The sequence below is a fragment of the Pseudochaenichthys georgianus genome, chromosome 6, assembly GCF_902827115.2.
Source record: "Pseudochaenichthys georgianus chromosome 6, fPseGeo1.2, whole genome shotgun sequence".
NCBI classification, from domain to species: Eukaryota; Metazoa; Chordata; class Actinopteri; order Perciformes; family Channichthyidae; genus Pseudochaenichthys; species Pseudochaenichthys georgianus.
Window position 1 is genome coordinate 6465119 of NC_047508.1, and position 27643 is coordinate 6492761.

Here is a 27643-nt window from a genome sequence, read left to right on the forward strand (position 1 = left end):
CAGGATAATCTCCACATGTTAACATCACTTTAATGATTTGTGTAAATGCGATCACCAAAAGTAAAAAGCTAAAGTTAGACCATACACCTTTACATGCCAGTCGCATGGCCACGCGTCACCACGGCTAAGCTAAAGGTGGCTAATGTTTGGCGTCAGACAATTAGTAGTCTAATTAAGCTAATTGTTAGCAGCTGCCCTTTTTGTGACACAAAGATGTTACGGAAGTATACGAATGGAGTATTTATTGGCCTATTTTATGTCGTAAAACTTGAAATTCTCTTCAACTTGTGATAACCACAAGCTTTATTTCAGGCACTTAACCAAAAACACTTTCAAAAGACAGAGTAGGGAACCAGACGTCGTAAAATGCTGACTCATTTCCAGGTTTTTAGGAATTATTCCTGCAACACTCTATTGCACTTTGTCTTAATTGACAGGTGTGGTTCTGACCAACTGTGTATCTTTGGGTTGTGTCATAAATGATCAATTACATTTTTTTTATTTGATGCATGTCTTATCAAGGAAATGAAACTGTCAAGTGCACATCAATCCCTCATAACTGATGGTCTGTATGAAACCCAAATCCACCTCTACTGCGCTGGAACAGGTTGCACACAAAAGAGATTTAGTGAAGCTATCCCGTCTCTATAAATAGTTACAGCTTCATGTTAAAATGATCATCCCTCTGGCTATCACGTAAATAAAATAAAACATGAGGCAGAGGACGCAACATCAGTTTGCTGATGTAGTGCTCATATCCTTTAGTAAATCCTAATCTGCTCCAACTGGAACATATTGCACCTTGTTGGTTGTTTCCATTATTATAAGAGATTATCTCCACCGGTTGTTTATAGGAAGCCGTTACAGGGAATGACCTCTGCTGAGATGTTTTGATTGGAGTGGACTTTTAGTGTCCCAGGATGATGTAAATGCTGTTTCAGAATAAAATGATGACACAGAGATGCCTACTACTGCAGATACGTGGGAACACATTACATTACATTACATTACATTGCATTTAGCTGACGCTTTTATCCAAAGCGACTTACAATAAGTACATTCGACCAGGAAGACACAACCTTGAGGAAAACAGAATCATATAAGAACATCAGGTTTCAAAGAGCCAATCGTTTCAAGTGCTGCTCAACTGGCTAAGCCAGTCCTATATTAGTATATAAGTGCTCTGTTAGCAGTTCACATGTGAGGATAATCTCTTGTCATTGTCAACCATAAAAACCTGTGTGTGTGTGTGTGTGTGTGTGTGTGTGTGTGTGTTTGTGTGTGAGGAAGGAACAATAATGTAGTTAACCAAAAGCCTTTTTTTATTTTACCACACTAGAGGCACTAAAAAACAGATGTAGACTTACTGTGGTTAATATAAATAAAATGTAAGGACACCTTACAACAAAAAGGCTGCGTAACATGTGTACTTATATGGAATTTTAGAATATCGAAGCGTTTTGGTTATTTTGACATTTTACACAACTCATTTTTATAATTACTCATTTCATTATGCCTTATAAATCATTGTTGATCATTATGTGATCTATGGAAGTCAGCTTCACACTTAGAACAGAGACTCTTCACTTTCTGCAAGCAACTCAGAAAAAAAGAAAATGTACCTGCGAACTTAAAATGCGAACAAGATGTCCTCCTCTCAACACTCTCTGTCCTTGTGTGTTCCTAAAGGACAGATCGGCCCCTGAGGGACAGGAGTCCGTGTGGCCCTCTCATCTGATGGATAACAGGCAGTTTGATTGATCACACCTCCACGGTGGTATTGATCAGAAATACAGTGTTCTGTACAGTGTCCCCAGAAAGATGGTCCCCTGTGTGCATGAAACCACGTAGTCATGATGTCAGTGGAGCAGGCCGATGCAGTGCCTGTTCATAAACATTGAAGTCCTCCTTAAGATCCTTGTGATTGGATCTCGTGTACTCTCTGCTAGCCTGGCTAACTAGAATCATGGTACTCTTTGTTAGAAGGTAACATAGCCAGTTTAGAAGCACTGTGCTAGCTTGGCTACCAGCGTCAGTCACTTGGCAGTTGTCCCTCAAGAGTTGCTGTATGGATCTACTTTTCCTCTGCAGAGGAAGAAACGGCCTGCAGCTTATTTAAGAGAAACTTGACAAAGCAGGAAATTGTTATAGGGTTATAGGTGACTTGTCCACCTTTCATCAGGATGTGTCCCACGACCCTGTACAGATGTCCTTTCGACCTAGCTGAGATCTGATACATTCGGATTGCAATGTGTGGGACATGATTTTACACCTGTGTAATCCAGATGACCTCACTCGTTATTACTGAAGTTTCACACAACATAACAAAATCCCATCCATTCACTCAACCTCATGTTCACTTTCTACTTAAGTAGCAAATCATCTGGATGTTTCTTGACCTCAGACTTTTTTTTAATGATGTCACTGTGATCCAATACCTCAGCAGTTAACGTGGTGAGTAGAAACAGAAAATAACAAATACATTAAACCAGAATTATTCTTTAACCCCAAAACGACATCCTAGTTGTAAAACAGCCCTGTGTGGATGTGAGACAGGAACGAGTGACCACTTTCAGAACATGCCCTTAGTGTGAAGGTTTGAAGCTCTGATCGGCTCCCACAGAGATGGAAGAACAAGAACTCAGCAACCCATCGTCCCACAAAGTCAGCCTAATAATATCCGTCCTGAAATAGAGTGGAGCCACGGCACCGGGTTGAGCTCACTCTACCCGGGAACAGCAAGTCTGTCATTAGAGAGAGAGAGGGACATCTGCTCCGCTCAGAGGGACTGTGTCATTGTTTCACGTTGCTCTGCCGTACTGCTTTCTCTCTCTCGAACTGCCGGTGGTCGACGCGGTCCAAGAAACTCTTCCGCTCCACATACCTACACACACACACACACACACACACACACACACACACACACACACACACACACACACACACACACACACACACACACACACACACACACACACACACACACACACACACACACACACACACACACACACACACACACACACACACACACACACACACACACACACACACACACACACACACACACACCATTAGACCTACTTGTGTCAGAACAAGCACAAACTGGAAATGCGTGTGTTGGTGTGTGTGTAATGACTTGAGTTCCTGTTGTGTCTAAGTGTTTTTAAAATTAGCCCCCATCCTTATGCTTATTTGGAAGGTAAGTTACAAGTACATTGTAAGTATGTATCTGAGTGTGAGTGAGTGAGTGTGAGTGAGTGAGTGAGTGAGTGAGTGAGTGAGTGAGTGAGTGAGTGAGTGAGTGAGTGAGTGAGTGAGTGAGTGAGTGAGTGAGTGAGTGAGTGAGTGAGTGAGTGAGAGAGGCACAGAATGGCAATCAACAATTTTACTCTACATTTCAAGCTACTGTACAAAATGTTTTAACGATACAGCACACTATGTTTATATGTTCAGTAGGTTGGTATTTTGGAGAGTATTCTAATTTATATTGTATATTTTATAATGTGTAGATACTCCTGTGAATATAGGTGTTTTTTTACTTGTTTTAAAGTTGATTAAAATGTTTTAAAATGTGTTTTATTTGTATTGTATTCCAATTATTTTTTAATTAATTTTGTAATTCTTGTAGATTGACAGTCAAAATGCTGCATGGACAAAATTATTTAAATAAACGTGGGATACATAAAGTATCCATCTATCCATCTTAGCAGTGCACAAGGCATAGACTCATTTTCTGAGACTATTGCCTCGTCACATTTATAAAAAATGGCCCCTTCACAATTTTCACCAACCCGATTAGGCACTTTAATCTAAAATAATCCTAGTAAATAGATACTCTTTAATTAAAATGTAAGTTTTATTTTCATTGTTCACAGGTATTCCTAAGCCTTTCTCATCGGGGAATTCTGAACATCAAAGATCGTGTTGTTCAGAGATCGTATCTGCCTGTGTTCCACTCTTTGACCATCGGAGGGCTTTCGTGCTGTGAGGGTCTCTTACCCCTCTTTTCCACGGTTGTGGATGGCCAGCTCCTCGGTGATGCCTTCCTCCGATTTAAAAGCATCCCAGTCCATCTTAGACTTCTCCAGCGTGCTCATCTTCAGTTTCTTTCCGCCCAGACGATTCATGATGCTCGACATGCCTGCAGGCCGCTTGACACTGCGCACACACAAGGAGGGGGGGGGGGACTTTAGACGTTCTGCTACACGTGTTCAAAATCATGCTAATGAGATCAACAGAGATCAGAGGAAATAAGAACCATGTAACACTTTAAGGTTTTTTTTAATATACATCAACTGACACTCTTAAATGGCCTCCGACTCACAATGGACCAGCTTGATCTGATCAGCTGTAATGTCTTTTTTACATTTTGTGAACAAAAATCCATGCTGCCATTTGTAAATATACGATGTACTGTTAAACCATCATAATGAGGCTTTTTTTTAATGTAGACTAAAATGTCAAAAGTCAAAAATGGTGTTATGAAGAACTCGGTCAAATACTAATCAATAAAGACATGCAGAGATCATGGAAGAGATACAAAACAAACTGGCCCAGCATCCAAACATCGACTGAAGTTTAATGAGATACAAAGTTCCACTCTATAGAAATGCTGGTATGCCATGCTGCACAAACACACACACTAACTGGTCTTCCATGGAGTGGTGCAGGAATGGGTCCTCAAATCCAGAAATTACCGAGTTGGCTTTGGTTTTCAAAAACATGCTTCTGGTTAAATGCCTCAAATACGGCTGTGGATAACACACGCCCAAGAGATTTTTCACGTTTTGTTTTACGACAGTAAACACACGGGTAGATACTCCACTGGTGAATATCTGAAATGTCTATGTGTCATAAAAACAGTGGTTGCTAACAAGTGACTAAATGGGACCACTAAACGTCATCATGGCGAATATAGCTCTTTAGCTTAGCGGTGGTGACATGATGTCATGCGACCGTGATGTAGTTCATTTATAGCTGTTACCTTTTGACTTCACGCTATTGCAGTGTTTCCCACATCATTTGATTCTATTTGTGGGGGCTCCGCACTCGCAACCTTCCGATCATCAGCCCACCTCACTATCCATTAGACCACAACAAAAAAACTCACCATCACAACTTAACACCTAACTCCACTCAACTGCTGCAAAAAAACTAAACTAACCCAATTCTAAGCTGCATCTTAACCTTTTGCAGAGCTGTGAAGTAGTGTGAACCGGCCAAACACACACACACACACACACACACACACACACACACACACACACACACACACACACACACACACACACACACACACACACACACACACACACACACACACACACACACACACACACACACACACACACACACACACACACACACACACACACACACACACACACACACACACACACACACACACACACACACACACACACACACACACACACACAGGATTGATTTAATGAGATGGGTTTTAAATGTCACAACACAATGGAACGGGTCTGTTAAGCACTTAAGCTAACTTCTATTAACAAAATGTTATTAGATTACAGACGTTTGCTGTATAAAAATCTATTCTGCTGCTCAGAAAATAATATTTTTTTTATTGTTTTCAGGTTGCCTCATGACTTTCCCTCTCACTGATGGTGAGTCGCTGGTCGCTAACACCGCCAGTCTTAAGATGGCATACACTCTGTCCTCAAGTGATGTGATGTATACAGTATCAGAGGAGTCTCTAGAAAAAAAGAAGAAGCTATTAATCACTTTATGAAAGCATAATGATGTTCCCCTGGAGACCACAGCAGACTGGGCTTTTCATTTACTGCTGCATGACTGGTCACAGACGTCGTTAATTACTGTGAGCCATTTAAACACCGCTCATTTTGGCATTCCACAATTACATACAGCCACTCATAGTAACGTGCTCAAGTTGCAGTGTGAAGCTCCAAAGTCCAAGTTTCCCTTTTTTCTCCCTCATATCAAAGGTCTTTCAATCATTTCACATCAGGCTGAGGCTTCCTACCTGTCCATGAATAGACCCATCAATTAAAAGAAATCATAACATACACTGAACAAAAATATAAATACAACACTTTTGTTTTTGCTCCCATTTTTCATGAGATGAACTCAAAGATCTAAAACATTTTCTATTTACACAAAATAACCATTTCTCTCAAATATTGTTCACAAATCTGAAAAAAATCTGTGATAGTGAGCACTTCTCCTTTGCCGAGATAATCCATCCCACCTCACAGGTGTGGCATATCAAGATGCTGATTAGACCGCATGATTATTGCACAGGTGTGCCTTAGGCTGGCCACAATAAAAGGCCACTCTGAAATGTTCAGTTTTATCACACAGCACAATGCCACAGATGTCGCAGGTTTTGAGGGAGCGAGCAATTGGCATGCTGACAGCAGGAATGTCCACCAGAGCTGCTGCCCGTGAATTGAATGTTCATTTCTCTACCATAAGCCGTCTCCAAAGGCGTTTCAGAGAATTTGGCAGTACATCCAACCGGCCTCACAACCGCAGACCACGTGTAACCACACCAGCCCAGGACCTCCACATCCAGCATGTTCACCTCCAAGATGGTCTGAGACCAGCCACTCGGACAGCTGCTGCAACAATCGGTTTGCATAACCAAAGAATTTCTGCACAAACTGTCAGAAACCGTCTCAGGGAAGCTCATCTGCATGCTCGTCGTCCTCATCGGGGTCTCCACCTGACTCCGGTTTGTGGTCGTAACCGACTTCAGTGGGCAAATGCTCACATTTGATGGCGTCTGGCACGTTGGAGAGGTGTTCTCTTCACGGATGAATCCCGGTTTTCACGGTTCAGGGCAGATGGCAGACAGCGTGTGTGGCGTCGTGTGGGTGAGCAGTTTTCTGATGTCAATGTTGTGAATCGAGTGGCCCATGGTGGTGGTGGGGTTATGGTATGGGCGGGCGTATGTTATGGACGACGAACACAGGTGCATTTTATTGATGGCATTGTGAATGCACAGAGATACCGCGACGAGATCCTGAGGCCCATTGTTGTGCCATTCATCCACGACCATCACCTCATGTTGCAGCATGATAATGCACGGCCCCATGTTGCAAGGATCTGTACACAATTCCTGGAGGCTGAAAACATCCCAGTTCTTGCATGGCCAGCATACTCACCGGACATGTCACCCATTGAGCATGTGTGGGATGCTCTGGATCGGCGTATACGACAGCGTGTTCCAGTTCCTGCCAATATCCAGCAACTTCGCACAGCCATTGAAGAGGAGTGGCCCAACATTCCACAGGCCACAATCAACAACCTGATCAACTCTATGCGAAGGAGATGTGTTGCACTGCGTGAGGCAAATGGTGGTCACACCGGATACTGACTGGTTTTCGGACCCCCTCAATAAAGCAAAACTGCACGTTTCAGAGTGGCCTTTTATTGTGGCCAGCCTAAGGCACACCTGTGCAATAATCATGCTGTCTAATCAGCATCTTGATATGCCACACCTGTGAGGTGGGATGGATTATCTCGGCAAAGGAGAAGTGCTCACTATCACACATTTTTTCAGATTTGTGAACAATATTTGATTTTATATAGAAAATGTTTTAGATCTTTGAGTTCATCTCATGAAAAATGGGAGCAAAAACAAAAGTGTTGCGTTTATATTTTTGTTCAGTGTATGTAAAGCTGGTAAAATAAAAAGTGTTTGAATTCGTATATTAACAGGTTCATGATATCACTGCCCCGTCCAAGACACGAATGGATCTGATTTTAAATTACATTTGACTCGAGTGTTTCGTCAACTTAATGTGTTGCTTAAAATAATACTTCTGCATACAGTATGTGACACTGTAAGTGTTGCACGGCCAGATACGGCTCAAGAAGCTGACTCAGATAAGGAAATATATGATAGGCTACATTATGATGTGATATGAATGATAATGGGATACGTCTACGTCTGCACTCACAGTGCCGCGGACTGTACGTAATGTTACTTTGATCCGGTTACTTATGTTGTGGCACTAATGTTATAATAGTCAGATTGCTCTGAAGATGGGAGGTGATATTCTATTCATTTTCACGCTAAGAAGTGAACCAGCGTCGTAGGACGCCATATTTCTCGAAGGAAGGTGATTTAAAATCCCTTACAATGTGATCTGAGCAGCAAATGCACCTTTTCATACACAATATCTTCCTGCATGACATTCTTTTGTTAAATAAAACATACAGAGACGTCCCTTAGTGGTCAATAGCAGACGTGTTTGCAGTTTTCTACAGAACAACTGATCAAAATAACATGTAGGAAGTATCCTCTCTCAGATCCTCAGCAGCACACGGCAAAATGTAAGAGTTGGCGAGAGAAAAACGCAAGTATGCAGGTAGTCAAATTAACAATTCCAATAATTGTAGTTAAATCTTGTGTAACATCATGCCATAGAATAGATGGTATTTTAGAAAACGAATGTGTGTTTATTGGTAGACCCTTCTGTATCTCAGCACTACCAAATTCCAAAGAATCATTTTGTATTAAGGCTCAAACTGGTTGCTTCAAATGATATGCTTATATTATGTTTTAAAAGGCCTTTATCCTGCAGTCTGGAGATGTATAAATGTGAATGTGTTAGGTCCAACACAGAGCTAAGCATAATACTAAAGGAGGAGTTCACTTTCCTTTTGCAGAGTGAGATGAAAAGTTGATGGATATCTTGTTTATGTCTGTGTGTTGAGTTAGGAGTTGGAGCCAGGACGTGGTTAGCCTAGCTTAGCATAAAGAATAAACAGATGTAGGGGGGGAAGTGTGTGTGTGTGTGTGTGTGTGTGTGTGTGTGTGTGTGTGTGTGTGTGTTGTGTGTCTGTGTGTGTGTGTGTGTGTGTGTGTGTGTGTCGTGTGTGTGTGTGTGTGTGTGTGTGTGTGTGTGTGTGTTGTGTGGTGTGTGTGTGTGTGTGTGTGTTGTGTGTGTGTGTGTGTGTGGTGTGTGTGTGTGTGTGTGTGTGTGTGTGCCGCTGCTGGCTCTTTCCCCTTTTCACATGCAGCTGCGATACACCCGGACAATCGCTTTTGGACACCCTGTACTTCCTGTCTGTTGGAAGATGATTTCCTGTTTCCTGTCTGGGGTTTGGAGGGAAGATGTGCCCTTTCCCAAATGATTTAAAATTGCCATGGCAACGAAAGGTCATAACTGCGGTAGAGAAAAGGCACACACGCACACAACTGAGTAGAGTGTAGCTTCAATAACACAATACTAAATGTGATTCACCAATCCTGGGGCTCTTTCAGGCAGCAAATCACATCATGTACGTGTCAGTGTGTGGGGGAATGCTGTATGTAAAGATGTGAGGGTACCTGGGGCCAGGCAGAGGGGGCTGGCTGCCGCCTGAGGTCTCCTCCTCCTCCTCGTCTTCTTCGTCCTCCTTCCGGTTCTCCAGATACATCTTAGCTTCTTTGGAGTCAGCTGATACCACTTTATTCACCCTGACAGAGGGAGACAGACACACAGCGTGCTCAACTGTTTGCACATGAATAGAAGTAATACAGTATGTCTATGGAGCAGTTTGAAACAGCCAGTATATGATGGTGAAACTAGCCTTACTAGCTCGGAAAAACCCTACTTTTGTGTTGTTAACGTTAACACTCTGGAATCACCTGGAAACCTTAATGTGTAAAAAAGTTCAACCCCAACTTCATCCAGTAATACCAATGAATATTTGAACCATGAATTGCATGGTAGTGAAAATGCAAAGAAAGCAGACGATGAAGAATGGTTACTGCAATTGTTAGCTTTACATGTAGATGTGTTGAAAACAGAGTAAAGGAACTTTTTTCTAAACATGCTTGAGGTTCTTGAAGTGCACAGATAGTGGACAGTCTCCACTGTAGGAACAGATAGAGCTGCAGGACGATATCAATCTGTGTAGCTCACATTATACACAGGGGGAAGTGTCCATGCTGTAACTAAGTGTCTGAATTTTCTTACCAGTTTGACGTGTTATTATAACACCAAACATGTTCCGATTTTGACTCCCCCCAAAATACGGGTAAAAACAAGTGTTTGAAACTTTTAACCATGCATCACTAATGCAATTATTTTTCATTGATTTACATCTCCAATTATTTTTATTCTTAATAGCTGACACCCATTTTCTACTCACACGGCATACTGACCAATCCCACAGTCAAGAAACTAAGTTTAATTTCTCTGGTTTTAGTAAGTTGACTTATTTGTATGCTTGCTCAATGTTTTGTTAACCCCTTACTTTTAGTAAAGCACTTGACTCAACTCAGAAAAAAAGTCCACTAAATTGAAATCAGAGTCATTATGTTTGAGTGTATATTAGATTCCTCACAGTTGAGGGGAACATGTGGAGTTTCAGTTTCCCATTGTGCTCCAAATGATGAGCTATGAGAGTAAATATGCTTAGGGATGCAGAACACTTTTTTAATTTAGCAAGTAAACTAGTTTATATAGAAAGTTGTTGATAGATTTGACACTTCTTCATTCAAATGTGGATTACCTTTTTAAACAAATTAATATATAGAAAGGGCATATTTTTTGTCATCAATATAACTAATCTACACAGCCCATTCTGCATCTCAATCCTCTCATTACATTACATTGCATTTAGCTGACGCTTTTATCCAAAGCGACTTACAATAAGTGCGTTCGACCAACAAGATACAACCTTGAGGAAAACAGAATCATATAAGTACATCAGGTTTCATAGAGCAAACACATTTCAAGTGCTACTCAACTGGCTTTAGAGAAGCCAGTCCTTTATTAGTATATAAGTGCTTTGTTAGTAATTCTATCGAAAGAGATGAGTTTTCAGTCTGCGCCGGAAGGTGTGTAAGCTATCTGCTGTCCTGATGTCAATGGGGAGCTCATTCCACAATTTTGGAGCCAGGATAGCAAACCCACGTGTTTTTGCTGATGGGAACTTGGGTCCCCCTCGCAATGCGGGTGCAGCGAGCCGTTTGGCTGATGCAGAGCGGAGTGCACGTGCTGGGATGTACAGTGCCTGGATGTAGGAAGGGCCAGATCCATTCGCAGCATGGTACGCAAGTACCATTGTCTTGAAGTTGATTCTAGCAGTTACTGGAAGCCAGTGGAGGGAGCGGAGGAGCGGCGTGGTGTGGGAGAATTTAGGAAGGTTGAAGACCAGACGAGCCGCTGCATTCTGGATGAGCTGCAGAGGTCGGATGGCACATGCAGGTAGACCAGCCAGGAGGGAGTTGCAGTAGTCTAGGCGTGAGATGACGAGAGCCTGGACCAGAACCTGCGTCGCTTTCTGGGTCAGCTGGGAACGTATCCTCCTGATGTTGTAAAGCGTGTATCTGCAGCAGCGGGTTGTAGCAGCGATGTTTGCAGTGAAGGACAGTTTGTTATCTAGGATCACACCCAGATTCCTTGCAGTCTGAGTTGGGGAAACAACAAAGGTGCCGATGTTGATAGTCAGGTCAAGAGTGGGACAATCTTTTCCCAGAAGCAAAAGCAGTTCAGTCTTGTCAAGGTTGAGCTTGAGGTGGTGAGCAGACATTCACTGAGAGATGTCAGCTAGACAAGCAGAGATGCGTGCGACGACCTGGGTCTCTGAGCGGGGAAAGAACAGAATTAATTGGGTGTCGTCAGCGTAGCAGTGGTATGAAAAACCATGCGGGCTAATGACAGATCCGAGCGAGTGTGTGTACAGGGAGAAGAGGAGGGGACCGAGAACAGAGCCCTGAGGGACCCCTGTAGTTAATTGACAAGGGTCGGACTCCAACCCTCTCCAAGTAACCCTGTAGGTGCGGTCTTTGAGGTATGAGGTGAGGAGGGAAAGTGCAGAGCCTGAAACTCCAAGTTATTGGAGAGTGCGAAGGAGGATCTGATGGTTCACCGTGTCGAATGCAGCAGACGGGTCCAGAAGGATGATGACAGAGGAGAGGGAGGCTACTTTAGCCATGTGCAGTTCCTCAGAGACAGCAAGGAGGGAAGTTTCTATTGAGTGACCTGCCTTGAAACCACTGGTGACTGGTGCGGATCCAGAAGGTTGTTCTGATGGAGATAACAGGAGAGTTGTTTAAAGACAGCGCGTTCAAGTGTTTTAGACAGGAACGGGAGGAGAGAGACAGGCCTGTAGTTTATAACATCGGACGGGTTGAGAGTGGGTTTCTTTAGGAGAGGGTTTACTCTTGCCTCCTTAAGACTGTTTGGAAAGTGACCAGAAGTTAGAGAAGTGTTGATTAAATGGAAGAGAAACGGTAGAATATCAGGAGCGATAGTCTGAAGGAGGTTTGAAGGGATAGGGTCCAGAGGACAGGTGGTAGGGCGGGTAGAGGTAATGAGGGTAAGAACCTCACTTGGCGAGAGAGGGGAAAAGGAGGTTAGTGTGTGGGGTGGAAGGAGGGTCTGGTGACCCAGTGGTGAGTAAAGGTGAGTCAGAAAAAGAAGAGCGAATATCATCCACCTTTTTTTCCAAGTGGTTAACAAAGTCGCTTGACAGAAGGGAGGAGGGGGGAGGGGCTTTGGGGGGGGTCCCAAGGGGTGGAGAAGATGGAAAATAGTTTTTGGGATTGGATAGGAAGATTGGATCTTATCTTGAAAGAAAGTGCTTTTTGCCTGAGAGATCGAAGCAGAGAAAGAGGAGAGGAGAGCCTGATAGGTTAGGAGGTCGTCATGGTGTTTGGATTTCCACTGTTTTCGCTCAGCAGCCCGAAGGATGGTTCTATTAGCACGCAGTGCGTCATTTAGCCAGGGAGCAGGAAGGGACTGACGAGCCTGCCCAGATGTGAGAGGACAGAGAGAGTCCAGAGAGGATGAGAGAGTAGAGAGGAGAGTTTCTGCAGCAGAGTTTGGAGGCAGAAGTTGGAACGAGTCAGAGGAAGGGAGGGCTAGTGCTAGTCTTGCTAGTGCGTTGCATGATGGTTAGTCATTTTGTCCGACTTGCTCTGGAGGCTCGCCCACATGAGACTTTGAAATCTCGCGGGACAAAGATGCCCGCAGCCTTGAGAGCGAGGCGAGTTGGCGCAGTTGCTCTCCACGAGCTGCGGAAGCGAAATGCTTGATGGGAAACGGCTCGCTGGTATCTCGAGCTGAGCGCTCATTGGTGGTTTTTACCACGTGCTGCTGATGAAGCTCTCCAATTGGCTCGGCTAAAGTTTGTTGTTGTTTTGTGTCAGTTTTACGTCGCCACATCCATTCCCATTTTTCATCATTGTTCCACAATGTTTATCATCATGAAATTAATATCTATATATTTTATACTATACTGCTTACCGTTTTCATACTTTATATATCTTAGCATATTCATACACACTGTTCATACTGCTCACAGGCTGATATCTAGTGTATTCATACCCCACTGTTTATTCATCATTCAATTCATTCTATATGTTATTCTGTAGATTGTGTACATTACTTTCCACTTCACTGCTTGTTGCACCTGGTTAGAAGCTAAACTGCATTTCGTTGTCTCAGTACCTGTAATATGTGCAATAACAATAAAGTTTCTCTTTAAGTTAAACCAATCATTAAATAAAATCTATTGTAATGTAATGATTGGTTTAAACCTTATTTATTGAATACATCATTTAAAATGGCAAGATTAAATCAAATTACATCCATGTTGTACACATCATAAAGCTTAAAGTGGCAGCTAAAGAATTAACACAGCAGCAGGTCTGTTCAATTCATGCTCATTAAGCTTCATGTGTGCGGATCTGAAGGACTGATCATTTGTAGCCTGTCCACCTATCAGTTTTGCAAACATTAAGAGGGAGGAGCATTTCTAATGATGGAACCCAGTCACTGGTGTGGTTCATCATCATGACTGAATTAACAAACCTATATAAAGCAATGGAGATCACCTTTGTCTACAGTGGGTAAAATGGAATTTCCGCCATTGCAAACCCAGCCAGTCAAGCCGACTCCGAGTCCGAGCTGTCCGACTTAAGACGAGCTTTTTGACACCTCCCCCGGCTGCGATCGGCTACTCTCGTCTACTTTCGAGGCGAGCCGCAATGTGTCTCAAACAAGCCTAGTGTCTTTTCAGTGGCCCAATGGTTTTACAATTACATTAAACCCTAAGTTATAAAGTTATTAGTTTAACCCTTAATACAGTTACACCTACTCAATAAAGCTCTTAGTATTCTACACATGTTTAAATCAAAGTTAACCCTAGCAGTCAGTTAGTTCAGTTTTAAGGTTTCAGTCAAATTACTTGTCCCAAGTTTCTGCCTGACAGATACTGTAGCGGTTTTGAGATTTAAAATCACAATTTCAGTCAGATCAACTACAGAGCATTTATACAGAGCACACACACAGAAACAGAGAAGTCTAAAAACAGAATGTTACTCACACAATTCTAGAAGTCACCAGTTGTTATCCTGTCAAAATTGAGTTGCACACGAAACTCTCCCTCAACACATGCTGTACCACACACTCGCAGTCAGAGAAAACATGTGTGTGTGTCTCTCTGTGGGGTTAGATAGGGAGGCTATATGAGGAACAACCGCTGCATCCTCTGGGAACATCAGCTCTGCACAGACTACACCGCCACTTGCATCCACCATGGCGGCACTAAAAGGCTTTCCCTGTTATATATGCTAATTACATGCAGCCATAATTACACAGAGTACACACTGAGTCTCGTCTCAGGGAGGGAACAGAAACCTATGGGAGTCCCAGAGAGAGCTGAAAAAACACGAGGGCCACCGCAGTACGGATACTCTTTGAAATATTTCAGTACTTGCAGACGATTATTTCATAGAAAATCGATGTTCAGACATAAACTCAGTACAATGTTCACTTCAGCAGCATTTATTGTGGCTCTGGGGATGTTTTGAAGAGCAATCTGTTTCAGTAATTACAGAGCACGAAGCTTCATGCATAATCATCCTTATGAATTATTATACCCAGAGTCAAATCTGGTTTCTGAGTAAAGACTGCTCAGATGTAAACATGGAGGACGGGATATTACATGCTCCACATTCAGACTGCAGGGGCGTGGCTGTCTGTGGGATGTACAGTGTGTTCTGTTACACAGTAATAATGATACTGTTTTGATGGGAACACACAATCTCATGAGCTAGGATATTTACCTGTGCCTGGTTAAAGACATGCAAACTGAGTCTGTTCCAGGACCTTATTTAACTGTTCACATTAGCAGCCACATATAATTAAAGATATTAGTGCTTGCATTGTAAAGTCTGTTAACATGTTTTATAGGGCTTCATTTGTGTTAGTATTATTTTTCAGAACAGATCACCAAGCAGACAGAGTTCCCGGTCAACATGTCCGTTAAAGTTTAAATCTTCCGGACAAAATGAGAAAAGTGCCGGTCAAAGGTCTTCTTTGTTATTTATTGAGCTTTAAAACAAATTGATATGATTCGATATTAAACAAACTAATTATAGTAGATTAACTATTCAAAAGTGTACAGTAACTTACAATAACACGGGAATAATAAACGGAGCGCTCTCCCTCTCCTGACAGCCCGTCAGTATCATGCAGTTTATCAGTAATGAGTGACCCGACAGTAAAACTAAACATATCTATAACTAGTTTAGGTAGTTTGAGAGGTCATTAAAATAGCTACGTGTGATATTCTAACCTGAAGTGTGTGTTTTGTTCCGCTCACCGCTGCATGTGATCATGCAGAGCTGCGTGTCGAGTCTCGACTCGTCAGCAGCAGCTGATCTCTCTCTCCCGTCAGATTAGACGCGTTTATGTCCATATCGATCAGATCCAGCTAGTTCTAGCTAATGATATGACTACCTGCTTATTAAAAGACACCTAAACAATAAACGTCGCTATGCAACCGGGTGAGGCCGCAAAGTATAGCGCAGCATTATGCATTTGTTTACATGCCCACCGGAACCCCGAGGCATTACCAACAGATCAACGCACAATCAACCCATACAGGACATCTCTTTCTCCACATTAAGTGTTAGACATTAGAGTTGACTATTCTTGTCTGTCACATACTCTTCTGTCTGTCACATAAATGGCGCAAGTTGCGCAACTGATGTGGTATTGCGCTAAACGGAAATTATTTTGAACGGACATTTTGACCGGAGAGATTTAGATTTGCCGGTCTTCAGCATATTTTACCGGTCGTAGTCCGCTAATGTGTGCGAGGTAATATAAATAGAACCAATTCAAACACAGTATCTCTCAGTGTCACATCTACATATTCAAATAAAGAATGCATGTTTCTAGCTGCTGGGTATATAACACGGTGTGTAAAATGCAAATCCACACACGTAGAACTTGCAGGGGAACTGTTGTATTTCACCAGAGCCCGGTCCAGTTTCTTTTCTTTATATTATGATGGTATTAACACTATTGGAAACAAAGCACTATCTTAAGTGATTATTTTTAATAGGGGAAATATTTTCCTTTTTTATTATGTGTAAATGATGGAGATTGATGACTAGACATGTTCTTTCTCTGATGAGATATTTTCAACCTATTCATTGTTGGATGGTTATGATCCATTTGAATCATCATGAATTAGCTGAAAGTGTTTAATGTCTGAATGACTGTAAAAATAAATCTTGGTAAGGGGACACATACTGTAGTACTGCTATGCTTTCACAGAGTTCAAGAGGTTACGTGTGTGTTTGGCACCGCCTACTGGTCAATGTGTAAATAGTTAAACCACTGAGACTATCAACATCATTTATAGAATTGTGTACAATTTGGAGATATCTGGTTATTTACAGAATGTCAGGAACTTGTATTTAACTTTGTATTTAAAGGCTGTACTTACTTCATCTACTTCATTATAATTAAGTTTCAATTTGTTGGAGAGATATCTACCGAAATTAGCATGCTAACTGACTAGCCCCTGCCCGTTCACAATTAGTGAGCAGAGATTGGCCCGTCTTATTACTGTCCTGCCACAGCCAAAGTAACTGGATTTTTTTTTTTGTCAGAGCATTTGATTTACTAAATACTCTACCCAACCTAGCTTTTTCTGTACATTTTAAAGCTCTGATTTTATTTTTACCAAATGTAACTATTTGGCTCATCTTCCTACAAAATCTCTGTGGTTTATTAAAAGAACATTTTAAGTCTTAAACTGTTGATAAGTGTTCAGAGGCATACCTTACTTCTTCTCCAGCGAAGTCAAACACTTGGGTGATGGTGACTTTAGCAGGTTCAGGAGCTTTGGTGTCTTTACTCGAGGGAGCAACCTTCAATACTGAGATATCCTCCTGAGGAGGAATACAAAACATCAGTATATAGGATGTACAAGGATGAGACACATAATCAATGCTTTACATGTGATATTGTTATGCAACTTTAAAAAAAATCATATCCCAAGTCAGGGGCTGGAGGACCGTGGAACAGAGAATAAAACAACCACTTTGTTTCCCTCTCTATTTATCCAGGTTTATAACCATTTTAAACATGGCCTTCTGTGACTTTATTTAGTTAGTTTATGTGTAGTGTATGTACACAACAAACTATGAACTATGGTGTATGAAAGGAAATATGGAGAAGGGTGAACATTTATTATTACAATTTATTTCAGATGAGTTCTTATTAGTAGAAAAAGCAAGCGGCTGTTCTAGACCAATTTTAGTCGGGGGCCGTGATGGGGGCTGTTCTGTATGAGTGTTGCACATTAAATGCAGGACAAGCGTAAAGTCATGCTGCACAAAAGAAACATACAATACCATGATTGGTGTTTGTTTCAGTTACAGAATGTGCCTCAGTAACTTAGTGAAGAGGTATTTAATGACATCATTAAAAACAAAAAACTATTTCCAATTACTTTCATGCAACACTTTCATACGTGACACTGTCATAGACTATTATATCTGAAGGGGGCCAGAGGGGGGTCCAAGCTCAGTGTGGCAGGGGCAATGACTGGCCCCTGTTGGCCCCAAATTAGAACCGCCCATGGTAAAAAAGCCTGTTACCAATTCATGAGGAATTATTTGATTGTTAATCTTCTGTTTGGCTTCATAATGGTTGAAAGGATGATCAATATTGTTTCACCTCAGTTTATTTGTTATGTTTGTTGTGTTTAAGAGTCTATAGTGTGTAATGTGTGTTTGACTGTGTTTAGATTAGCTAATGCTGATTCTTATAAAGACAATATAAGACAAAGCACCATGTGTAAGTTTGGTTAGGAATTGGGTTTGAGTGTTAACCTATTCAAAATTGGTACGTTCTTGATTGGGTTTAGGATATATTTACCTTCTGTGTGGAACCGGACTGAGCGGCCAGTGCGGACTCTTTGGGTCTGGTTCCAACGTCAGACAGGAAGCTGGCCCACAGGTCGTCAGATTTCTTCTTCAGTTTGTCCTCAGCCTTCGGCCCTACCTTGGTGAGTTGTTCCACCTCTTCCTGTGGCCGCTCCTCTGCTTCTGCTCCGTCCCCCTCTTCATTATCTACTTTCAGTACTCCTTTCTTCCTCTTTCTATAAAAAGAATGGTTTTCATCATTCACATCATCTTTTTAGTAGCAAATAAGGTAATTCTTTATTTATCTGTTTAATATAAGATATAAGTGCGCTGAAAAGTACTAAATGTGGTTAATTCAATCAAAATGGCGGACATTACGGTACAATAATTTTAGATGCTATTTAACATGCCTGCTGATAAAATGCTGCTTATCCAAGATGTTGGAGTTGTGGAAGTTGTGATGTGGAAAAGGAAATGGAAAAAATAGATCCTAACAACGTGTTGGACTGCTAATTGACCCTTTTGGCTTTTTTTAAAGATGGATATGGAAAGTTTAGCCCTTCATCTGATATCATTCCGTCATTATTTCTTTCATCTTATAACTTGTTTATTATTTTCTCACCTCACACTGATGTCCTCTTTTTTCCTCTTCTTCTTGCTATCGCTGCCATCATGTGGCACAGTGTCACTCTCGTTCAGAGGGTCTTCCTTCTCACACTCATTAAGGTCATCCTCACTCAGGTTATCATCTGAGGAGAGAACAGGAGGCAGACATGAGAAGGAAAGAATGTGAATACACAGATCAATAATGTAGTTCATTAAAAATTAGCTAAATCATGTTGTTATGGTATGATTTAATCATGTTATCATTTACCCTGTAATTAAAGCTTACACAAATAGTTTGTTTGATTTCATGTCATGCAGTTTATTTGCACAGTTCATTTTTGACATATTATATATATTAGGGCTGTCCCGAATACCATTTTTCGGGCTCCGAATATTCGGCCCGCGCGGGGGCGTAGTAATCGGCAGCGAACCACTTCAACACATGTATGTCGGTGTATTCACGGCATTCATTTTGTTATTCTACAGTATTGTTGTTTTATAGTTATTTGTTAATGTAACCCAATTTGTGTTCTTTGAAATTGAAAAGGATATTGCATTGTGTTTGTTACTTTCGTTGCAGTTGTATTATGTCTTAAGTGTAATTTGGCTTGGCTTCCTATTTATGGACATGCTTTTATTTTGAAGGAGAGTTAGCGCCGTTGACAGGAAGTTGTTGTTGCTTTGGAAACAACGTAACGGAGATTAACGGAGAAAAGTAATATCTACATATAAAGACGGAGAAAGTAAACGATAACGTTTATGGTTAAGTGTTAGCACCCCCCGAAGAGGCACAAGCTCTTACGTTGATATTGGAGATTTCAATCAATTCAATTTGAAAAAAAAACGGGGATAAAACAAACAAAACGAATATCCGAATAACGAAATTCAAACCCGAATAGTACTCCAACGAACGAATATTCAGATATTCGAGAACAGCCCTAATATATATATCAATAATTCTGTTTTAATTACATTGAATATGTTTGCATTAAGACCATTGTTTGTGGTGTGATATACTGGATATTATACAAGGTTATAATATTTGTTTTAAAAATATATAATGTAATGACATTTTAACTAAGTTGCCATTACAAATTCTGTACCTGAAACAAACACAAACATGTTGTTTTTTTGTGCGCTATGACTTTATACTGAACAAAAAACACAAATCTTGAACACTGTCTCACCCCCCCTGATTAATAACTCGCCCCAACATGGCCCCCAAGGACAATTGTTCTAGAACCGCCAGTGGTCTTTAGACTCCAGGTTTGTACATCTGCTGTGAAGAAATTCAGCAATAAATGTCCTTGTTCTTGTTGGACTTTAGCTCAAAGTCTCTACACAGCGGTGTTATCGTTTTAAAAGCGTACCTTTGGCTAGTTATAGCTAATAGAGCGAATTGAATCTATTTTATATAAAAAGTAAATTCATTAGCTACAACAACTAAAACCACAACAGTCCTCCTCCATGCGGTGTGTACTACGCTTCTGATAAAGCGCAGCTTTGTTTACCACCCTAACCTGAAGGGACGTAGTCTGCATCTTCATTAGACGAGTATCCGTCAGAGTCGTAGTCATCGTAGTCCATCATTTTGGAGAAGCTTCAGACTGATAGTGAAGTCAATAAAGAGGGCTACCAGCGACAGTGGGTTTGCTACTTGCTTACTTCCAGGGGTTACGGAAGTAAACCTAACCGGGTTTAAATGCCTCCTTTCTAGCAGAACTACCGTTTTAATGTTGCTCTTTTAGAGCTTTAATATATTTAAATACATTTAGTGCACGATATGTATGAAACTGGGTACTACAGCTAGCCTTTCTGAAATTGAATGTGAAGACAACGGAAAGCTCAAAGGCTCAAAATGTTGGACTGCTGCTCTCTTCTGTTGCAGCGACCAGGCGAGTGTGTCTGCATCAGCGCCACCTGCAGGGGGGGAGGGTCAATACAACAATAATATCAGCACAGCGCCAATCAGTCAGCCAGGATAAGATGTATAGGCCTACGGTACTGTATAGTACATGATACTGATGGTAATAATCTTGTATTGAACTATCATTTCAGGTCTCTCTTGAGAATGAGACCCTGTGTCTCAATGAGATTGTACCTGTATAAATAAAGGCTAAATAAAAAAATGCCTTCTGCTTCCCGTCCACTTTCCTTTATTGTATTAATAAAGCAAACATATCAAACAGTAAACAGCAGGACGGACAGTAAAACCAGGGAGAGATTGGATTAGATTTGATTAGATTTGATAACATGAGATTAGATTAAATGTATTTATAATCCAAAATGAGAAATTGTTTTTTCAAAGCAGCATGTTAACATGGCATTGCACATAAATAGAAACAATTCAAAAAGAAACATAAAGAGTTTATATACAAATCAACAGTAAAAACACAGATACTGTACAGATACACAATAAAAAACAGAATAAATTAGAATACTATAATAGACCTAGCCTCTAGTTAAAACAATAAAAGCGTTGAATAGTATACACATTATAAAAGTGAGAAAAGTGGTTGCAGTTATTTAAATTAAATGTTTTTGCAATGGGGTAGAGTGTGAGTACAATATATACACATTTTTTAAGATTATTGAAAGGAAAAAACCTAGTGGAATCTGGGTAAAATGAAACAATTAGAGAAACGGAGTATCCATTATGATAACAGTTTGTTCAGTGTCCTGTATTTTGCAGTGGATGATGGAAAAACCTTCTTCATCAGTTTATAAGTCTCACTGGTGTCCCCCTCTCCAATATGTCTTACAACCAGCAGAGGAGGCTGTCTGGTTAAATGAGCTCTAATAACCTGGAGTGAGACAACGCACAGATACTTACATCTTCACATCTGCTTTCATGGATATTATCTCACACCTTTTTAGGTTAAAAAATATATTATTATCATAATTGATAATTTGTTGACTATTTTTCCATCGTGTGCCATATGTTAGATCGGAAAACAGTAAACAGTAATTTAATGTAATGTTAAGACAATGAAAAGCAAACATATTTTCCCTTTTGAAAAGCTTAAACAAGTAAATGTTAAAATTCCTTACTTTTATTCAATTTAACACACCCACATACAGACACACACTCACACACACAGATAATGATTTTTTTTATTGATTAGTTTGTTGATAAAATAATTGACTCATTTGTGTTATGATGACACCCTAAAAACGTAGTAGTACAAAAATCATTGCCATTCATACAGTACCATCACTGACATGGGGGCGCACAACGCTAATCTTTTCATATCATTTAATGCGTTGCATGGGACTCTTGGCCGACTGAAATGTACATTCCTTTGTGGGAAATATTTATACGATAATATATATACAATAAAATATTCCTTTAGATGAAGTCTGAAATTTGACTTGTGTAACAGCAGCTCCATTTGCATCATTAACAAGGACAGATATTAAGACACAATACAAGAAAAACAAACATTTAACATAAAATCACAATTGCTGAGAGAAACATGCTCAAAGACCCTTTGGCGTGCATTTGACCTGGGATTGTGCTGTTTGAATGGACTGGTGCAAGTGGTGCATGAAGGAGTGCTTCAGTCTGACTTTATTAAAACGAGGGACCCTGTATCTCCGATTAGATGGCAACAATTCCTATTCACAGTTCAGAACGTGGTTTGGGTCAGAGGGGATTTTGTTGGACAGCCTCACTAGGTTTTTATGTTATGCTGACTCATAAAGTCTCTGACACAGTTGACCTACAATCTTTGAGCAGATTTTCAGTTTGATTTAAAGCAGTCGACAAACATTTGTACCAAGTGTATTGCAACACTGTAGAATAGTCAGCATTACAGACGTAAAGAACAACAGAATAATTAGTCTACTCGCCCCAAAAGACCTATGGCGGCAGAAAAATCAATTCAGTTTTGTCCTTTTGCAGAGATAATTAATATGGTCTTTCCATGACAGCAGATCATTACACCCAAATCTTTGTATAACATTATACTTTTTATTTAAACAATATAAAGGATAATAATCACACTTGACTCAATTCACACTCCCCAGTAAAATGTTGTAGGGTTTTCCTAGTGTAGGGTAGATAGGTAGGTACAGAGGCTGTGGTTGATGCTGTTTTCTGCCCTGCTTTGGCCTATCACCATTTAGTTTAGTGTGTTTACTTTGAATAACCAATACATTTCAAACTACAAACGTATCCAGTAAATGTTATTTCCAGTTTTTTGGTCATATCATATTCTGTACAGACTGTAAAGTCTACTGAGACAAATGTAACGTTTGTGATATTGGGCTATATAAATTAACTTTGATTGATTCTGCTGATTCTGCCAAACTGCTCATTGAGGCTCTCATCATAAGTTTTTGCCTGTGATTCTAGAAGTCCAAAGTATGCTGAGCCATCCAAGTATGGCGACATCTTAGCAGTGACATTAGCGCCCACTTTCTCCCGCTCAATCCACGTAAGGGCAAAGAGGCGGAGCCAGAGCGGGCCTGGCTGCTGAAACACGCCCACCGAGCTAGCAAAGGCTAACAATGCTGCTCTGCGTTGCTAGTCGGCTGACCTGCAGGCCCAATCCCAAACCACTCCCTCGACCCTACACCTCCGTGACGGAGTGAACTCCGTCTGTAGCCACACTCGCAGCTCAACGAGGCTCTTAAAAAATAGTTGTTAAATAATAGTGAAGTCACGTTGTAATAAAAATAACTCATCTCTCTCGAGTTTTCTTTTTGAGCTTTGCTAAAAGCCACTGTGTCAAATGTCCATCTTGGGTTGCCGTCCGGAGTTGTCCAATATGGCGGACCATCTCGCACATGCGCAGTACCGATCGGGCAGGGGGACGAATCGGGTAGTGACAGGCTTGATAGCTCACTCCCCCTCCACACCGCTCCACACTCGTTGGTTTGGAACAGCCCTCAATATGGCGGACCCTCCGCGTGAACGCGCAAACGAAGGGGTAGGGTGTAGGGGGCGGTTTGGGAATGGGCCGCAGTCTGCCGCTCCCTGTTCCTACACTTTACTCCCAAAACAATCACATAAAAAAATCAAAACAATCAAAGTATCTTTCTGTGCTTCTTAACTTCCCTACCCTCAAAATTGAGAGCAAATAAATCTACAACAAAGCTTACCAATATACAAGAGACAACTAAATGTAAACAGTCACAATCTTCATTTTCTCAACCAAACACAGGAAGAACTACAGTGTCTTTTAATAATTTGTACGTAAAATGTTAATTAGTACAACTGACAATGTCAATAAAAGTGTACGAAGGCACCAGACTGGCAGGAAAAAAAAGTTGCTTTAGGGATAGATTTAAGCAACAGAAGCGTGACTTCTAAAGAGAAAAGGGAAGAAGGTTATTAGTATAAATAATGGGATAATGTGACTGACCATATACAGGCACACTCAACTGAGTGTGTTTCTGTGTGTTTGAGTGTGTATGTGCATATGAGTCACCTAATTATGTTGTTGGTTGTAACACAGGAATAAATTGTTGGTCGTGATTCATGATCAGTCCAGGACAAAAAGTGACCAACGATGGCGAGAATAATAAGGCGTATAATAAGATAAGGCGCTGAAACTCTTAGACTCCAAAAACCCCAAAATAAGGTTTTAGGACAAGATAGTATAAGTAAAAATGTAGTAGTGGGTAAGTCACTAAGTTTGAATTAATCACAGTTGCCGATTATCGTATAAAGGAAGGACACAGAAAGTGTATTAGACAGTAAAGCTCATAAGAAGCAAAGAGAGATGGTCCCATAAAGAGCAAGGGCCATTATACCTTCTGTACCTAAATAACACATAATTGCTGTGTCACAATGTAATGTGTTCAGATGGCTGGCATGAGGCTCCATTTGAAGATGACCTATGAGGAGTGATTAAGTGTAATTTGCACATATTATTAAAAGCTGGAGGTGACAGAGTGGTGTTCGTCATCTGCCGCATGGGTTTAGTGAGAGCACGGCCAATTAGCTCTGTGATCAAATACAAACCAACGCTAAAGGCTTGACGTTTAGTTTAGTTTTATTGAGACGACCATTAGCTGAAAGAGAGCTCAACGATCAAACTCTGTTTCCTCCTCTCAAAATAATGAAAGTAACAGTTTCGCTAAAATGTGTTAACAAACTACATAAACTTTGAATAGGATTTATTAATATCAACCTTTTTTACACATATTAAGTTCAATATGTTTGCATTCAGAGTAACCACAAATCACAAGAAACGGATGAGGTAATCATTTAAACGGTTGAGACTGAAAGGTCCCATGTCATGGCCATTTCTACTGATCATAATTCCATTGTTGAGGTCTACTAGAATAGATTTATAGTGTGCTGTTAAGGGAAATGTTTACATATGTCCTCAGTTATTGTATGTAATACTGTTATTGTACCACTATGAGGCACTGTAGTATTACGTGCTACGCAATGACCAGTCTTGCGTCATATAAATGAGGGTGTGTTCACCTGATGCACGTGTACACTGTCTATGTTTGTTCTCTTCCAAGTTAGCTCGGCTGAGCGAAGGAATCACCTGTGAAGCAGAGGAATAAATCATGCTCAAGGGCTAAACAGTTCATCGTCTCCGTCTCCAATATTTCTCTCCGAGTGCAGCGTAAGAAGAAGCTGCCATCCTAAACCTCAACAGGTTATGGGCCCAGGAGTCATTCGGGGAGAAGTTTGAAGATTTATCACCGTCAGAAAGTCACGGCGAACAGCGTGCTACCGGGATAGCAAGATAAGCTAACATGGATCATCGAGGGACAAGCAGGTTGCCTCGACTGATGTTCGACGGAGATGAAACTAAGTATGAACTGTGGGAGACCAAAGTGTTAGGACACCTTCACCTATTAGGGTTAAAGAACACGATTCTAAGAGAACCAAATAGTGAAGCCGAGATAGCGGCAGACGGCAAGAAAAATGCAGACGCGTGTGCTGAGCTAATACAACTTTTAGACGACAAAAGCCTCTCGCTAATTATGAGGGATGCGCCCGACAATGCAAGAGAAGCCTTAAAGATATTAAGGGGATATTATGCCGGGAGGGGAAAACCCCGGATAATAAACTTGTATACCATGTTGACATCGCTTCAGAAGACGAACAGTGAAAGTGTCACAGACTATATCATACGGGCAGAAACCACCATCACTGCGCTACGGAACACAGGTGAAACGTTAGGCGACGGCCTACTGATAGCCATGGTCTTAAAAGGACTGCCTGAGATGTTTAGACCATTTGCAATACACGTGGCACATAATGATGACAATATAACGTTTCCAGAGTTCAGGACAAAGCTAAGGAGTTTTGAAGACACAGAGAAATTAAACACGACAGAGTCGAGTGATAACGTGATGAAGACTCAAGCGAGACCCGGACGGCGGCCCGCCAAGCAAGGTGCATATGACAGGAACAGTGACAATGCCGATATTGAGTGTTTTAAGTGCGGCACAAAAGGCCACAGAGCGAGAGTGTGTCGGCAGAAGACATGGTGTAGTCAATGCAAAAGTGACACACACAAAGACGCCACGTAAAGAGGCGTAAAGAGTCAAGACAGACAAGATGGCACGAGAAAAGTCTCAGAAGAAGATGGCGGCGACGCAGATTACGTCTTCAGGATCAAAGACGGAGAAAACAGGGTCCAGCGGCAGCCAGCACGCAGCATCCAGGAGAAGGGCCTGATGGTCGACACAGGAGGCACCTCGCACATCATCACGGACATTACCAAGTTCAAAAACTTCGATGACACGTTCAAGCCAGAGACACACTGCGTGGAGCTGGCAGACGGTACCCGGTGCAACGGCATCGCTCAACGCAAGGGAGAAGCAGAGGTTTGCCTGGTCGACAGCGGAGGACGGCGACATACCACTACGCTGAGAAAGGCATTGTTTATACCGTCATATCCCCAGGACATCTTCTCAGTGAAGGCAGCGACCGCCAGCGGAGCCACGGTCGTTTTCAAGCAGGGAAAAGACGCGTTGATACACAAAGAGGGTACCAGGTTTGACATTCATGTGTACAACAGGTTGTATTATTTTCACACTGAAGGTGAGAATAGTTACAAATGCAATGCTTGTCATGATGTACAGACGTGGCATGAAATACTAGGCCACTGTAATTATGACGATGTGCTACAAACGCAAAATGTGGTTGACGGTATGCAGATCAAGGGCAAAACAGATAGACCCGACCAAGAATATGAGGTGTGTATTCTGGGGAAATTTGCACAAACCAGAAATAGAAACCCTGATAGTAGAGCAAAGGCTCCATTACAAATGGTACACACGGACCTAGCCGGTCCAGTAGCTACAGAGTCAAGAGATCGATACAAATATGTACAGTCATTCACTGATGACTACTCGGGTGCAATATTTGTATATTTTCTAAAAACTAAAAGTGACAAGGCAACGGAAAAATTCCTAGCAGATACAGCCCCATACGGGAAAGTGAAGTGTATAAGGTCAGACAAGGGCACAGAGTTCACATGCAGGGATTTCCAAACGTTATTAAGGAAAAATAGGATAAGACATGAGACGTCAGCCCCGTACTCACCCCACCAGAACGGTACAGCTGAGAGAAGCTGGCGTACTCTTTTTGAGATGGGTAGGTGTATGCTAACTGAAAGTCAGCTACCAAAACAGTTATGGAACTACGCAGTCCAAACAGCAGCCATAGTACGTAACAGATGTTTTACATTACATTACATTACATTACATTGCATTTAGCTGACGCTTTTATCCAAAGCGACTTACAATAAGTACATTCGACCAGGAAGACACAACCTTGAAGAAAACAGAATCATAAAGTACATCAGGTTTCATAGAGCCAAACATTTCAAGTGCTACTCAACTGGCTTTAGATAAGCCAGTCCTTTATTAGTATATAAGTGCTCTGTTAGCAGT

General features: G+C 41.3%; 1 protein-coding gene across 1 annotated transcript; it reads right to left on the minus strand.

The window, feature by feature from the left end:
- Positions 1-1301: 1301 nt before the first annotated feature.
- cfdp1 (craniofacial development protein 1) lies at positions 1302-20598 on the minus strand. Its single transcript, XM_034085151.2, has 7 exons — positions 20290-20598; positions 18786-18912; positions 18177-18399; positions 17076-17185; positions 9332-9460; positions 4003-4161; positions 1302-2884 (listed from the first exon to the last, which is right to left on the minus strand). The coding sequence occupies exons 1-7, from the start codon at positions 20357-20359 to the stop codon at positions 2794-2796; spliced, it is 909 nt and encodes a 302-aa protein (XP_033941042.1). The 5' UTR covers positions 20360-20598; the 3' UTR covers positions 1302-2793.
- Between the last annotated feature and the right edge of the window lie 7045 nt (positions 20599-27643).

Excerpts from the sequence above, each read along its gene's own strand:
- cfdp1 (XM_034085151.2), bottom strand. The coding sequence starts at position 20,359 with ATGATGGACTACGATGACTACGACTCTGACGGATACTCGTCTAATGAA. Across the intron at positions 18,913-20,289 it reads TGCAGACTACGTCCCTTCAG|ATGATAACCTGAGTGAGGAT; the intron begins GTTAGGGTGGTA and ends TTCTCTCCTCAG. Across the intron at positions 4,162-9,331 it reads CCCCCTCTGCCTGGCCCCAG|TGTCAAGCGGCCTGCAGGCA; the intron begins GTACCCTCACAT and ends GTGTGTGCGCAG.